Below are 14,686 nucleotides of genomic sequence, written 5' to 3' on the forward strand. Positions count from 1 at the left end.
AAAAGCAAAAAATCAACACCAACAAGGGAATTTATCATGGCATTTATCATCGGAGTAATTCAATGGTCACTATTTTGAGAGTACCTTCAAGGCTCTGTTCTCCAGCGAGCCCCATTCTTTGTTTGATTTGCTGCTCTCAGATAAATGTTCGTATGGAATACGTAAGCGTTGATGCTATTATATACGTAGTATAGTTTACGTAGATTTTAAGCCAGACTTGTAAAGTCAGCGGCAAAATGTATGGCTTTAATAACGATTCACTTCAACAAACGTGTTATCTGAGCCTCGTTTTCTCATTTCTTTTTGAAATTCAATTCGTCCAGAAGTTGTCAAAACAAAAAAAAAAAGTTTTTGCATACTTTAGACACCTTGTCGAACATGCTTTCTTGTTTGGTCTTTGTCTGCGGTGAGTCATGTATCGGATTGGTAGAATCGGTGACTCCCATGCGGGTTTTTCCAAATAGAATGTCGTTGGTCAAGAGTCGGGATCAGTCAGAACATCCAAGAACTCTGTTTTACAGTTATAGCTTGGATTGGGAGCCCAAACGAATGTGTCACCATTACCAGTGTGCGCTTATATCAATTCGGAACATCTCAGCCAGTGGATTATTTGGACGTCACCGGACCCTATTCGTTGCCTCATTGGTTGTATTTTGACTTTACGTTGAACCTCAACGAAAGTGTCCGAGTTATAGACTTTGAAAAGGACAACGAGTAAGGCCAATATTGACCATTGGTGATCTGCGGGTGCTTGCTCAATTGAAAAGGCTCATTTTGACTCTCTTGGAACTGCTCAAGATTGTTGTACAAGTCCGAGTGGAACAAGGCTTTAATCAAAGACGAGCTCTTCTTGGGTTTCACTCGATATCAAATCACCCTCGACGTTCTTCCGTTGAGTCATGGGAAGCTGGTCTTTTTGCAGCCTTCTGTGGCCATGGAAGGCACTTATCGGATGACCATGAAGGCCAGAGACATCTCCGGCCACGAAACTGTCAGTCAATGGGTGCTCAAGGTTGATGCTTTAAGTAAATTGAACCCATTTGATGACGACTCCAAGGATGACGGCAAGAACTTACAATAGCTTACGCCCTTTCTAAAACAGGCAGATGCACCGAGATGAAGTTCGACGAAGCCTTTATGGATGCAAACACGTGCATTGTGGGTATGCATTTCTATTGTGAACGCCCTATTTACCCTTTGAGAACAGTGACTCGACGTAGAGTGGAGTGGACCTCTCCGGACGATCCCGATTTCGAACTCCAAGAGAACTTGAGGTTGGATGAGTTCCAGACGTTGACAGGTAGAGAGACCCACTTCATTTGACGGGTAGTCATTATTGTATGAGGATTTCTAGTTGAGCTCTGATTTTCGCTTCAGACGGAAGGATTCTTTTCGACTTTTTGGCGTTATACCATATCAGACCGGATTCTCCAACTTCCGTGGAAATGCGGTTCATGTTTTCTCAATTGGACGACATCCCGCTCATTGATCATCACCACACCTTCAGTACCAACGCCAGTCAATCATGTAAGTAAGGCCAACGTCTACATATTCGTACAGTAAGTGCATGTGGTATTTTGGTTCAGTCTTGATAACTGAGATATTTGTGTCTGAGGGTATTATTTATGCTTTCAGGGAAATGTAGGTACGCCTCGACACACGATCTGATCACCCTCACCCCGACTGAATTTTCTGTCATCCGATTGTCGTCAAGCAATGGGGATGCCACTCCAATAAACAAGTGGTCCCTCTTGATTCCCTTCATTATTCAGATCATTTTTTCAATTTCAACATGTTCAGTCAAAAAACCATAAAAGGTGTCGTATCAGTAACTACTACTTTGTCAGTCAACACCACGTTTCCCCTCCATGTTTCTTTTAGTATTTCATCCGAGGAGGAAGGTCTTGGTCAAACTCTGGTCACATTTGGATTTTTATTATTAAATATTTCATGGCTGCGTTTGGTAGCAAACCCTAAATCACAGGTTAATAAGAGTTCGTTGCTCCTCAAAATAATAAACATCCTTAAATAATCGTATCGATAAGAGTCCATCATTTATTCCATTCAAGGACGCAATGTGAACAAAAGGTATACTAGGTATCTGAAACAGAAAAAAAACCGCAAGAAATATTTTGAGCTCATGACTAGAAAAATTACTCTCATGTTCTTTCAAGGCAGAACGGCAAACAAGTGGTTATCTTTTGTCTCACTACAGTCGGTCCCAATCGACTGCAGGTTGGGTTAGATATTACTTGTAGACTTGGACCCCAACTACGATAAAGTGTTGTGCTGAAACAGAAAAAAAACGCAAGAAATATCTTGAGCTCATGACTAGAAAAATTACTCTCATGTTCTTTCCAGGCAAAGCGGTAAACAAGTGGTTATCTTTTGTCTCACTACAGTCGGTCCCAATCAACTGTAGGTAAGGTTAGATATTACTTGTAGACTTGGACCCCAACTACGATAAAGTGTTGTGATGAATTCTGGCTATATAATCGATTTTCTTTTGAGGAGCTTTACATGAGACCTTTCCTTTAAAGCGATATCATGGCTAAGGAAGTAGCCTAGTTTGTTCCGTCTTTATTGTCGAAGGCAAACAATGCCTGAGAAATAAAACGATTTAAGAAACCAAGACACCGAAATGTCCATATTGAATTTTTTTCTTTACGGTAAGTGAATTGGTAACCTCGGTCTTTATTTGAGCTTTGNCTCATGTTCTTTCAAGGCAAAACGGCAAACGAGTGGTTATCTTTTGTCTCACTACAGTCGGTCCCAATCGACTGCAGGTTGGGTTAGATATTACTTGTAGACTTGGACCCCAACTACGATAAAGCGTTGTGATGAATTCTGGCTATATATTAGATGGTCTTTGAGGAGCTTTACATGAGACCTTTCCTTTATTGCGATATCATGGCTAAGGAAGTAGCCTAGTTTGTTCCGTCTTTATTGTCGAAGGCAAACAATGCCTGAGTAATAAACAATACGTTATTTGAGCCCTTATCCCTTGCCCCTGTTCTTGTTTTCATATTGAAATTCAACTCCCAAAGTGTTATTAGCTAATTGTCGTCGGGGAACAGAAAAAACGATTTAAGAAACCAAGACACCGAAATGTCCATATTGAATTTTTTTCTTTACGGTAAGTGAATTGGTAACCTCGGTCTTTATTTGAGCTTTGCCTTGTCATCTTCTCCAACCCAGTCAATTTGTAATGGACAATTTGCTCCCTTTCCCTTTCCCATTGTGGCCTAAATTGAAGACATTTTGTGCCAATACATAACGACCTTCAAGGCACTTCCGTCCTTCAAGATCTCTTTTTCTCAATCTGAAACCTTTCTTAGCTGGGTGGTGGGTGTCAACCATGGGCATTAGCATCAGCTACTTGCGACTTCACGATCATGGTAAGCCTGTGCACTACCTGGATGTGACAGGACCCTATCCGAGACGTCAGGAGCTTTATTTCAAATACGAATTGGAACCCAAGGAGTCCGTCACTCTCCTCCAATTTGAGAAGAACAATGAGTGAGTAATTGATGCACGATGCTGTCAGTATTTGTGGACTCGTGAAAGTCGGAACGAAGGGTTTTCTGGGCACTTCCAAATTTTCCCTTTCCGTTTAGGCTCCTCTATATTTGTGAATGGAACAACTCGGAAATATTCAGGGAGAATCTCTTCCTGGGCTTCAACGAGAAACAGATGCAACTCGACTCGTTTCAAAAGGATTATGCCATCTTCATGTTCCTGATTCCCACCCCTAGAATGGGAGGCATCTACCGGTTGACTATGAAGGCCAGAAATCCCATGGGAATAGAGACATCTAGTACGTGGGTGGCCGATGTGGAGGCCTTCAGTACGTGAGAACCACTCGTTCGTTCCATGGGAAATGACCACATGATCCAATGCTTGCGCTCCATAGGCAACTGCACAAGCATGAATTGTGACGAACCCTTCCTGAATTTGGAGACGTGCAATGTCGGGGTCCACTGCTATTGTTTATTCCCGGTTTACCCTTTGTCTCGGGTCACTAGGCACAAGGTCGAATGGACCTCCAGGGATGATCCAGACTTCCTAGTTGAGGATCATTTGAGGCTGGCTGAATTTGAGACCTTGAGAGGTAAGTTCTGACTCCTGAGAGTACGAGTTACACCACTCTGGCGCTCAGAGCTCAGATCTGAATCCTCTTTCCGGATCTTGCTTGGTCAGATGGCCGCACTGAACTGGATTTTGAAGCCCAATACCACATCACGGAGAACTCTCCGCCAAGTGTGGAAATGACCTTCCTATTCAGGCAAATGGATAGCAATCCGCTCTTCGAGCACCACGAGCTCTTCAACACAAGCATAAGTAAGTATAAGTGTCTCTTTAGATCGAATGTTTGCTTATATCTAGGTGGAGGAGATATCCAGGGAACCCTGGTCTCTACAGGGTGGACGGAATAAAGTGTTAAAAACAAAAGCATAAATTTCCTCTTTGAAAATTGCTCTAGATTCACCAGATTCTGGATTTAGGCTCTTCGATGTATAAAGGCTCTTCAGTATGTAGAAGAGATTTGTGAAATTGACCGCTCTTGGCTAAAAACATTTACTGAAAACACCCAGTGTGCCAGCCTCACAGCTAGCTGACAGGCTCATTACTGTACCTAGAAATGGCTTGCTTATGTTGGCTCCCGTCCTTCGAAAGTTGTTTAACAAGCGTCGGTATGGCGTGAATGCAAAGTGAATGCCGTTGGCAATTGGGGCACCAATTTCGAAAGTAGATGGTTCAGCCGAAGCAAATTTTACAACACTTTATAAAATCCACCCTGTAGAGAAATTGTTACGAGGGCAAGAAACTGAAAATAAGCACGTGTAATCCGGTTGGAGTCATCCAAGTCCATTTGCTAACGGTTCATGATTGAGCAGAGTGGTTAACACCATTACTCTGTACTTGATCCAATCGTTAGAAAAAAAATCAAATTTTATATACAGAGCGATGTGTAGTAAGATGATAGTGTCATCAAATGCTCTGTGGACCAGTCTCGTTTGAAGAAGACCACAAGTTTACTCGAATCGATCACATATAATATTCTCGACCTTAACGTCCCTGTCCATGTTCCAGTGGTTCATGGTTGACCCTTCTTTCGATCAGAGCTCCATAATTGCGTCAATATAATTGGCATGTTAGGAGATAAAAGTACCACTGTTTTAAAGTATCTAGAGATGGCGCTAGTTAGACGAATGGTTAAGCTCTGCAGGAAGCCTTTGGCTTTGATCAGGGAAAGAAGTATTTTTTTGTAAGGAAACTCCAACGTTCCAGACACATTGGAGTTGCGGCTTATGCACTAGCCTCTAATCTGGGCTAAGAATCGCCAGACCAACTGCCATCCCACAAATGAAAAGGTCAAATGAGATTGTTTCTCGCGTACATGTAGAAGAAGAAACAAAGAAGAGTAGTTTGGTCAAGGGAAATGGTCACCAACGCAGCAGGATGCTCCCAAACTGATTAAGGGCAAGATTAATCACGAATTGCTTAGCCTCAATCAGTTATAAAAAGCCAATTGAAAGACTTGATCAAACGAAGGCAAGAAGATTATTCACTTCCATTTCCTGATTTATTGCTCAGATGGAAGACTACATCTTGGACGAATCACTTGTTTAAACAGTATAGTTTCATAAACTAGTCCTTTGGTAATAAAGATTCATCGATAACCGCTAGAAAATTGAGATGTTTTGTCCTTGTCTCCCTTATTTTCAATCATATTATGTGTTGAATCTCTAGGTGAATGTCGGAAACCCATTTCGAATCATGCCAGAATTGTTCAAGGACCAAGCGGATATCAATTTTTGGCGATAGCGTTACTCATCGTGTATAATTTCAATCATTTAGCGATATGATGTCCCTTCAGTAATGAAAATTGATCACATCATAGAATGAATATCAAAAACTACATCGGAGTGTCTTCTCTTTCTCGTCGCCATGAGGTGCAAATTCGTCCATTATAAAATGAGCGTCATTTGAACTAAGAAGGAAATCATTGATGCCAATTGTCCGTGGAATTTGGGAAGCACTTTTCTAGGCTTGATTACTGTTTATAAAAAATGGGATGCCCATAATTCTTTTGAAGAAAATTCCCCTTCTGCATTACAACCTCATCGTAAAGTCGAGACTTTTTCTTTAATCAAACTTGAAGGCGTTTACCAACTACCTTGGAGTAGCAAATGAAAAATGAAAAAAATGCTTTCGTGACATTCGAATCTCGGTCGGTCGAGCCATTTGAGCTTTTCCATTTCGTCCTTTTGAAATTCAATTCCAACGATTCCGTGAAGTGCAACTGGCTTCGTATCCATACAACAAACATGTGTTCATTCATATGGATCGTGGGTAAGACAATTCAGGCCATTTTGTATAACGAAAAAGCCGTCTAAAACGAGACTGATCCATCTTTGTTATGGGACTCTTCTTGGTGGGCTCAACTTATGGAGTGGAGGTCACCAAATTGGAGCTCCGACAAAACCGTACTCCCGTGGAATACTTGGATATTACGGGTCCAGATCCCATATTGCATTTGATGTACTTTGAGTACATCCTCGATGAAGACGAAGTCGTTTGGAAAGTTGAATTCGAGAAAGACGAGGAGTAGGTACCTCGAATTGATCCCGCATATCTGAGAAAAGGATTTAATAATCTTTTCATTTTTAAGGCCCCTCTATGTCCATGAGCAGACGGTGCCAACTGGGGCCATAGGCGCTGTGCTTGGAAACTTTAGCATCCGAGAGATTGACATGCCCGCCATTGGGCCAGACCATGGCTTCCTTCGCTTAGTCCGACCCAATGCCAAAATGGAGGGTCTCTACACGGTCACTGTTCGGACCAAAGCTAACCTCACCTTCCCGGAGTTTGGGAACGAAACCTTGAATCGATATCGCACTCATGTCCGGGCTTTCAGTACGTGAGGTATCCTATCAAGATGTCCACGAGTTGGCGGCTCATCTTTTGCGTCCTAGGTAATTGTACTCAGATGCTATTCGACGGCCCATTTCTCAACATGGACACGTGTAACGTGGGCATTCATTTCTACTGCCAACATCCAATCTATCCACTCCAATCCGTGACCCAGCATAAGATCCAATGGACGTCCCACGATGATCCGAGTTTTAGTCAAGAGGACAACCTCAACATCCTCGAGTTCGAGACCATGCCAGGTGAGGCCATCATTTCTAAAGGTGGGAAAATGGGGCATGACCTTTGAGTGAATGAATTGAGGTCCTCGGTTTTAGATGGGCGAATGGAGTTCGACTTGAATGCTGAATATCACGTCTCCGAAGACTCGCCCGCGTCCGTGGATATGCATTTCATGTTTAGTCAGTTTGACAACGTTCCCATCATCCATCACGAGGAGACTTTCAATACCAACATCAGTAAGTGGACACGAGCCTTGATTATGATCATTTTAGCTTTGAGATGATATCAATTGGATTGGCATTGAACCCACAGGTGGATGTCGATTCAAAGACCAAGCGTCAGGGGTGCCAAATTTGAGTACTACTCCTGCAACACTCTTGACAAACTCGTTCTGCTTTTATTTAATGGTGGTAGGGAGACTCGGATAATTGGCTTAATTTTCCATAGAAATACAATTCAATGCTGGCCTTGAGAAACCTTGTGCCGGAGAACCGAATGAACACCGATTGTGTTTATTCCATTTATGCGACGTTAAACTCATTGGATTGACCAGCGAATGGCTTGACAATGGCATCCTCTGGATCTTTGAATGCACTCTCAAAAGTGATGCGATACACTCCAGTTTGGACATCCGATGGGATTTGCCACCAGATCTCCACACTATTGCCTCCGTTGATGGGATCGTCGGACTCCCAATACAACCTAGATGAAAAGGAAATCCTGTTTTAAGCAATGGTACATGTTACATACAGGGAGTAGTAACAGAAACGGAGCACACAAGTGTGGTTCAGGTAACTTTTGTTGATTGAAAAGTCACATCCCGATAGGATTAACGGGATGCGATTGGCTAGTAGTAGGACATAAATGCAAATGAAAATACCAATGCATTATTATTTTCATTAGTTTCATGGAGATGCAAGAAGGGCCAATCAGAAACCCCCGGCAAGAGTGTTTTCATGACTAGTTACTTGTTGATTCTTTCTTGTGATGCCATCTCTTGGTTCTTACCATTGTTGACATTCACAGACAAGCTTGAACTGGTTAGTACAATCGACACCATATAGATTGTTGATCTGTTGTCCACTAGACTCATGCACCCTTATCAAGCCTGATCACTTGTCGTGGAGCTGAAGTGTTTCAAAATGTGCCTTTACCTCGTTTCCCAATCGGCATCGGTGTGAACCGTGATCCATTGTCCGTCCTGTTCTCGCTCGACTCTCAAGTAAGTTCCTCCCACTTTCAAGTCGCTCCTGAGACTGCCAGACACGAATCGCACCTTCACCGTGTCTCCTGCGGAGGCTTCGCTTTCAGGTTGAAGAGTGCAGTCCCCAAAGGTCAATCCATTTGTAGGGTATTGATCCTCGACGCCAGGAATCAAGCTGATTTGATCCTCATGCAGATTTGGCGGGGGTTCCAATTGCGGGACAGCTTCGTTCTATGGTGGCAATTTGGCAATGATTTCGGGAATTCCAAAAAGGGTATTAACACTCCTCATGGTTCCTTACCGTAACTAGGCTGGCGGTCAGTGCTCCGTACTGTTGTTGATAGGCCCGGAGAGTGTGAGGTCCAAATATGGTGGAGGCAGCTTCATAACGCTGTCGTTGGTATTCCTCGAAAGTGGTGATGTAATGCGTGTACACGTTGCAAAGACCGGCCAAAACCACTTTGGTGTCGGAAGAAGCCCCATTGTCCACAGCCGCGTTATAGATAGTATTTCTCATCCGCCTATAGGAGGACACCTCAATAATGGTAGATGAAAGAGTTCTCTGATCGGAACTTACTGGCGACGATTAGAGCTCGGGAAAAAGTATGAATAGAGTAACACATCTTTGGAATATTTTGACCATCTTCAGCTCTAACCTAGATCTCTAAAGACAGTTCAAGGACATATTAGTATTTTTCCAACTCTTTTCCTCGCTTTTGGACCTTCCAATTCGTACCAACAGTTGATAAATGCCCTGGTCGGCAAATGATTTATTTGATCGTATTGGAGCTAACATTGCCTTCCCCTTCGCCACTAGAGTCCAAACGCCACGTGCATTTTGGGCCACATTGCCGTATAGACACCTTACTCTACACGAAATATGGGTTACGGTCTGCACTTCAGAGGGTGCTTTTTGAGTCAGCTTTTACCACATAAAGAGTTGAGTGGGCCGATTTATATTTATTCAGTTAAAATGCGTTTGTGTTGTTTTTTTGGCTCATTCTATCAAAATTTTATGCATAATTAGTAACCCGGGTCACGTGATGTCCGCAAAAGAAATTGCTCTCATGGCATGTCACGAGTAGTTTATTTAGCAATCCACCGTGCCTCTTCCCGTTTCTTTTGAGCGATCTGATGTTGCAAATCAAGGCCCCTTTTGCTACTTGCATTAACCTGAATTTATGGGATTGAAAGCAATATCACATGTTTGGAAACAGTTTAAGCCCTATTCATTATACAAGCGTTTTGTGGCAATTGCCAAGAAAAGTTTTATTTGATAACCCCCAACCCTCCACAAAATAATACGTTATCGTTGATACACTGGCATCTTTCAAATCAGGTTTGGACAAATTTCGACAAACTTTCCGATCACCGCATTATTCAAGGGCAAGCCAGGTTTGCCAACCATAATTCGTTGGAGGACCACACTCAATATTTAATGAAGATGAAATAAATGAAGATGCATGAAATTGTCATCTCGACACTTGGGGGTTACATTGCCAGTAGTTGAATATAATGCTCCTTTTTCTTCATGTCTTCAAAGGCATAATCACGCACACTGCATGATCAAGAGATTGCTTTTTCATACCACAAAAGTTGCTTTTTTGCTCGATATTCAAATTTAAAATAACCACATTTGGAACAAATAATGGCCAATCCGAACACTTTTTCTGAGTTCTAATGATGATTACCTGCCTGCCATGGTGGTAAATTCACCGGGCATGGCGCCAATGATTAGGTCACCCAATTGCATCATTTGGGTGTCCACAATGTCAGGATGCCAGCGGTAGGGAAATGTGATCTACGTACAGGAACAAAACCGTTTTAGAGTATGTCAAACGTTCCTCATTCATGTCTGTAAAGACGAACCTCTCCGGTGTCCAAAAGAATAGGTTTGGGGGCGTGACAAGCCTCTTGCTCGGGACTTGGATCCTTCAAAATCCCACTCACAATGTCCCAGAAGGCATTTGACTCGTTAGTTCCTTGCATAAAATTGAAAGCGCCTGGCCCATCGGTGCACCCAGCAGCAAACGCATAGCCCATGGCAGCCGGACATGTCGTGGCCGTCTCACCATTTTCAAGCGAAACCTATTCAATGCAAACTGCTTCGGTCATTGTCTTCGAAATCTACCAAAAAATAAGTGCTCAACCTCTTGTTTAGACATGTCGATCCATTGATGAACAAAATTGACCGCGCCGGTCAGCTCGAAATCCCGATTAGCGAGCAACTCTCGAGCTTTTTGATATTGCCTGTCTGCGATCATGTATGTGGACTCAAACATGTCCTCACCGGGTCCCATGGCGATACATTCCCAATTTCGGCCGTCGCATGTAGAGTGCTCGGTATCGCAGGGAAGGCCAGTGTCGCGACATTTCGGCCCGTTCAGATTGGGCGAGGTATCTCCCAAGTTCGTAGCGGCAAATGCGGCCACAAACGACCCTTGTCCAATTAGGGTGTCCTTGCCATTGATCTCGCGCTCCATGAATTGGCTGGCCGCCCCTTTGTTGTCGCCGGAGATCATGTGATTGCTGTTATTCATGGACACGGGATGAACGGCAAACCAATTGATGAGACCCAGAGGCTCGTCAGTAGTCGCATCGACAATGTTCAATTGCGTGAAGAGGTGATCGGTGTCGTAGTCGTAACTGAAAATGCCAAGGATGGGTAGGATATGTTTAGTTCCAAGCGACAAAATAGGAAGCCTACGAAGCTGTTGGTTGATATGCTACTGAACAGTAGTTTCAAAATTTTCCCCAAAGAGTTATCAATGCTTATTTGACTTCAATCTAAAGGCAATAAGGACTCACAGAGCTCTCTCCGCCTCTGGATTAACCAAGTACGAAGTTGGTGACCGATTGATATTAGCCTCATGGAGCTCATCTTGAACGTAAAACACTCGGGCGGGTTTCATGTTCCCATGCGCTCTTCGAATGGACTAAAATGTGGGAAGAATCCGTGCTCAAATGAGTTTCAAGTGTAGTCTGCATTAGCAATATCACCTCGAGAATTCCATCCAAGAGAACTTGGTAACCCTGCTCATAAAAACCCAAGCAGGTCACGTCGAAAATAACGAACTGAAGATAGCCAGCTGGACCTGAATGCGTGTGTGTACCAGAGACCACCACATTTTCGTGGTTGTACACATCGCCAAATTCCTCTTGAAGTTTTTCCACCAACTAGAAACAAACCCCATAGAGAAGACATTTGGCCTTTGATTTGATTGGTTGACCCACCTCCAGCTTCAGCAGCTGTCCCATCATTCCCATGTCCACTGACACGAACACTCCGCGTTTCACGCCGTCATCAAAGATGTAAGCTCGGGAAAATAGGCGAGTGTGAATTCCAGCGGTGTTTTGTCCGGCCTTGGCAAATCCCATCTGGAAGCCGAGAAATGGAGCAGGATTGAGATTGGGATCTTATTGAGTCAAAGGTCAAACAGAATACCATTCCGATCTCTGAAGCCGGTCCGGTGGTGTCGGCAATACCAATTCCCACATTCCATTGAGCTTGACATCCCGCTAAGGAGAGCACAAAAATACAAAGCACACTCAAGAACATTTTGCCAGCCTTCTCGTCAAAGACTGTTAGGGCTCTGCATGTCTTGTACATTTTGAGGCAAGGATGCTGCCGGCATGTTTGAGTGACAAAGATAAATATGATTAAGATTAAGGCTAGTGTTATTTATGTTTACTGACATTTAGTTACTTTATTTGGGCGAGGAGTGAGAGTGTACTAGGCGCGTCAAAAATAAACGAAAACTGATAAGACAGTCAGACGCATTAAACAAATTATCATTGGAGATACGTTGTTCGGCGAGTAGAATCACTCTGGAGAATAAAACGCAAAATCAAGCGATCGCCTTAGTAGTAAAAAGCAACAAAAAATCCCTCTTCAACATTTCTGGTGTGTACTTGTATTTCATGCACATGCGCATGTGCAACTGTACTGCTCTCTCTATCTCTCTGCCTTTCTCTCTCTCTTAATCTTGATCTTGAATAGAACGGACGTGAAGATACAAGCCCCCGTGTTTATTGGATAAGGGGTGTGTCCTTGGGGACAAAACATGGCGCAGTCGGCAGGGTCCGGCTTGCTGCTCTCTTTTTACGTCCGTATATCGTGAATCTACGTACACTTATGGAGCTTTGAGGACATCAAGTTTCCCAGCCAAGAACATCCCTTTGTTGAGGAAAACCCGACAAGCCATTTGTGGACTTGTCCGGCCCGCCCCTTCTGCGTGTGGCCTGTAGCCCTCCAAGTTTGGGGCTCTTCAGCCCTCCATGTATTGTATAGGATACCCACCAGTGAATAATGCCCACCCTGTATTGTGGATGATGCCCACCCTGTGTTGTGGATGATGCCCATCCTATATTGTGGCGTGGAGGATAGCCAATTGTAATATGGATGATGTCCACTTTGTACCGTGGACGATGCCCATCCTGTTTTGTGGAGGATGTCCACCCTGTATTTTGGATGATGCCCACCCTTTATTGTGGAGGATGTCCACCCTGTATTGTGGATGATGCCCACCCTTTACCGTGGAGAATGCCCATCTGTATTGCAGATGATGCTCACCCTTTATTGTGGAGGATGTCCATCCTGTATTGTGGATGATGCTCACCCTTTACCGTGGAGAATGCCCATCCTGTATTGTGGATCTTGTAATTACCAATCATGGCTTCCAATTCTTTGGACGTGGATTGTTCCAATCAAAATATTAGTCTTATTATCAACTTTTATCATTTTTTTGTCAATTATTGCCTACGAAGAAATTTGATACCTTACCGGCTAACTCCACTTGCGTGGTTAAGAAACGAGTTGTCTAGTTTTTCAAGAAACGACGTTTTGCGCGTATCTTACTAATTCAGCAAATCCAGCGATTCTATTTCTCCCCCAGTACTTATTCAAACTTCTGAGAAAGAGGATACTTCCATCTATGAGGGGAGAGGGTGTGTACTTGTATTGCATGCACATGCGCATATGCAACTGTCCTGCTCTGTCTTTCTCTATTGCTCTCTCTCTCTATGTCTCTGCCTTTCTCTCTCCTAATCTTGATGTTGAATAGAACGGACATGAAGATACAACCCTCCATGTATATTTGATTAGGGGTGTGTCCTTAGGGACAAAACAATTTCATTGATGCAAAACACCCAATAAACATTGATGTACGTATCACAAATAAACCAGTTTGGCCACAGAAATGTGGCCATTAATAACTGAAAGGTTGTGCCACTAATCCACTGAACACACAATCACAGCCGTTGTTTGCAATACAATGGCACAGTTTGTCTGTCAATGTTAAAAAGCCCAAAAAAGTGGCGAATGTTACTTCATATTTTTGATCCTGATTATATCAAATTAGATCAAGTTTTGATCAAAAAATCCCGTTGTGTAATTCATTTTATAAGGAAGATTTAGCATTTACCAACAGTTGTGAAGAAGTTGCAAATTGCCATTTACTGTCAAACCTGCCTTGGGGATGAAATTCTCTCGGTTTTGGCAAAGATATTTCCTTGGTGTGTAGGATATTTATTAGTGTTTTTGAATACATCTCATGCTCTATGGTCTCAATGTTAAGCCCATGCCAGTGAAGGTACGAAACTATCCGATACTATACGTTTTCAAACACCCCCTGAACGTTAGACTTATACAATTGTGTGCATTATTGGTATGTGGCCTTATATCATGAGTATTTTATGAGGAAGCCCAAATAAACCTAAATTGGACATCCCAATATTTATTGAAAACCCTTGTCAAATAATAATCCAATGAGATTCAAACTCGCAATAAAAATTAAAATAGTCTGACTTATCAGCTGATTCGAGGTCCTATCAAATATGTTCCTTTTCTTCCACGAAATCCTCAAGGAAAGATTTTAAGATGCGATCTTAAGAACTGCTGATTTTTATTAAGACAAATGTTGTGGCCTGGTATCTTTTTTGCTCTTTGCACCAAGATTGTTGATAACATTGCAGATATTTGTTGCCGCATTTTTAGTTGGGTTTTCACCACTTTTATTTACCGTTACAAATAGTGTAATCCCGGTACTATTATTGCTATGTTTGTAGTTGATTTGGCACACCCCGTAGTTTCTTGTCTATATTTTACTATTTATTATATACATACTTAGAGCCTCAGTAATAAATAGACACCCATCTCAGTGTCAAAACTTTGCCATTAAAATAAGCGCCTGATCACCTTTTTAACTAAATTGAGCCCGGTAAATTGCGCACGAATGTGCAATGCTCTTCAAGATATGAAGACGAGACTGAAATTTCCAATATATCGAAATGTACGTACCCAAACATTCGCATTCTTTATTCTAT

General features: G+C 42.7%; 4 protein-coding genes and 1 long non-coding RNA gene across 7 annotated transcripts; 4 read left to right on the forward strand and 1 right to left on the reverse strand.

The window, feature by feature from the left end:
* The first annotated feature begins 205 nt into the window (after window positions 1-205).
* On the forward strand, window positions 206-2,037 carry LOC131893648 (uncharacterized). Of its 3 annotated transcripts, XM_059243751.1 has the most exons (7): window positions 206-406; window positions 522-714; window positions 799-1,025; window positions 1,103-1,300; window positions 1,378-1,527; window positions 1,636-1,817; window positions 1,882-2,037. In XM_059243751.1, the coding sequence occupies exons 1-6, from the start codon at window positions 379-381 to the stop codon at window positions 1,812-1,814; spliced, it is 975 nt and encodes a 324-aa protein (XP_059099734.1). In that variant the 5' UTR covers window positions 206-378; the 3' UTR covers window positions 1,815-1,817; window positions 1,882-2,037. The 3 variants fall into 3 exon arrangements, with proteins under 3 accessions (XP_059099734.1, XP_059099735.1, XP_059099733.1); XM_059243752.1 differs by having other exon boundaries at window positions 1,378-1,531; window positions 1,636-2,037; XM_059243750.1 differs by having other exon boundaries at window positions 1,636-2,037.
* Window positions 2,038-2,922: 885 nt separating this feature from the next.
* On the forward strand, window positions 2,923-5,923 carry LOC131893650 (uncharacterized). The gene is made up of 6 exons (XM_059243753.1): window positions 2,923-3,136; window positions 3,339-3,519; window positions 3,618-3,847; window positions 3,914-4,111; window positions 4,201-4,341; window positions 5,755-5,923. Exons 1-6 carry the CDS (start codon window positions 3,109-3,111, stop codon window positions 5,868-5,870), a joined length of 894 nt encoding a protein of 297 aa, XP_059099736.1. The 5' UTR covers window positions 2,923-3,108; the 3' UTR covers window positions 5,871-5,923.
* A 159-nt stretch (window positions 5,924-6,082) lies between these two features.
* LOC131893647 (uncharacterized) lies at window positions 6,083-7,654 on the forward strand. Its single transcript, XM_059243749.1, has 6 exons — window positions 6,083-6,354; window positions 6,426-6,612; window positions 6,677-6,921; window positions 6,981-7,178; window positions 7,254-7,394; window positions 7,471-7,654. Exons 1-6 carry the CDS (start codon window positions 6,195-6,197, stop codon window positions 7,584-7,586), a joined length of 1,047 nt encoding a protein of 348 aa, XP_059099732.1. The 5' UTR covers window positions 6,083-6,194; the 3' UTR covers window positions 7,587-7,654.
* LOC131893643 (putative neutral ceramidase C) lies at window positions 7,633-11,987 on the reverse strand. Its single transcript, XM_059243745.1, has 10 exons — window positions 11,808-11,987; window positions 11,597-11,740; window positions 11,363-11,539; window positions 11,171-11,298; window positions 10,513-11,008; window positions 10,232-10,450; window positions 10,054-10,163; window positions 8,664-8,883; window positions 8,313-8,593; window positions 7,633-7,860 (listed from the first exon to the last, which is right to left on the reverse strand). The coding sequence occupies exons 1-10, from the start codon at window positions 11,970-11,972 to the stop codon at window positions 7,680-7,682; spliced, it is 2,121 nt and encodes a 706-aa protein (XP_059099728.1). The 5' UTR covers window positions 11,973-11,987; the 3' UTR covers window positions 7,633-7,679.
* Window positions 11,988-12,001: 14 nt separating this feature from the next.
* On the forward strand, window positions 12,002-13,099 carry LOC131893652 (uncharacterized). The gene is made up of 2 exons (XR_009374728.1): window positions 12,002-12,266; window positions 12,363-13,099. It is a non-coding gene; the product is annotated as an uncharacterized LOC131893652 (long non-coding RNA).
* The last annotated feature ends 1,587 nt before the right edge of the window (window positions 13,100-14,686 follow it).

This window comes from Tigriopus californicus, chromosome 2 (genome assembly GCF_007210705.1).
Source record: "Tigriopus californicus strain San Diego chromosome 2, Tcal_SD_v2.1, whole genome shotgun sequence".
In the NCBI taxonomy this organism is placed as follows: Eukaryota; Metazoa; Arthropoda; class Copepoda; order Harpacticoida; family Harpacticidae; genus Tigriopus; species Tigriopus californicus.

What these genes read in the sequence shown, in the direction of transcription:
- LOC131893647 (XM_059243749.1), top strand. Translation starts at nt 6,195, where the DNA reads ATGAAAAATGAAAAAAATGCTTTCGTGACATTCGAATCTCGGTCGGTC. An exon ending in GAATTCGAGAAAGACGAGGA is followed by an intron (nt 6,613 to 6,676) that starts GTAGGTACCTCG and finishes TTCATTTTTAAG; the next exon opens with GCCCCTCTATGTCCATGAGC. An exon ending in CACTCATGTCCGGGCTTTCA is followed by an intron (nt 6,922 to 6,980) that starts GTACGTGAGGTA and finishes TTTGCGTCCTAG; the next exon opens with GTAATTGTACTCAGATGCTA.
- LOC131893650 (XM_059243753.1), top strand. Translation starts at nt 3,109, where the DNA reads ATGTCCATATTGAATTTTTTTCTTTACG. An exon ending in ATTGAATTTTTTTCTTTACG is followed by an intron (nt 3,137 to 3,338) that starts GTAAGTGAATTG and finishes AACCTTTCTTAG; the next exon opens with CTGGGTGGTGGGTGTCAACC. An exon ending in CAATTTGAGAAGAACAATGA is followed by an intron (nt 3,520 to 3,617) that starts GTGAGTAATTGA and finishes CTTTCCGTTTAG; the next exon opens with GCTCCTCTATATTTGTGAAT.
- LOC131893648 (XM_059243750.1), top strand. Translation starts at nt 379, where the DNA reads ATGCTTTCTTGTTTGGTCTTTGTCTGCG. An exon ending in GCTCAAGGTTGATGCTTTAA is followed by an intron (nt 1,026 to 1,102) that starts GTAAATTGAACC and finishes TTTCTAAAACAG; the next exon opens with GCAGATGCACCGAGATGAAG. An exon ending in TGAGTTCCAGACGTTGACAG is followed by an intron (nt 1,301 to 1,377) that starts GTAGAGAGACCC and finishes TTTTCGCTTCAG; the next exon opens with ACGGAAGGATTCTTTTCGAC.
- LOC131893643 (XM_059243745.1), bottom strand. Translation starts at nt 11,972, where the DNA reads ATGTACAAGACATGCAGAGCCCTAACAGTCTTTGACGAGAAGGCTGGC. An exon ending in TTCTTTTGGACACCGGAGAG is followed by an intron (nt 10,164 to 10,231) that starts GTTCGTCTTTAC and finishes TCCTGTACGTAG; the next exon opens with ATCACATTTCCCTACCGCTG. An exon ending in GATGCCGATTGGGAAACGAG is followed by an intron (nt 7,861 to 8,312) that starts GTAAAGGCACAT and finishes CTTTTCATCTAG; the next exon opens with GTTGTATTGGGAGTCCGACG.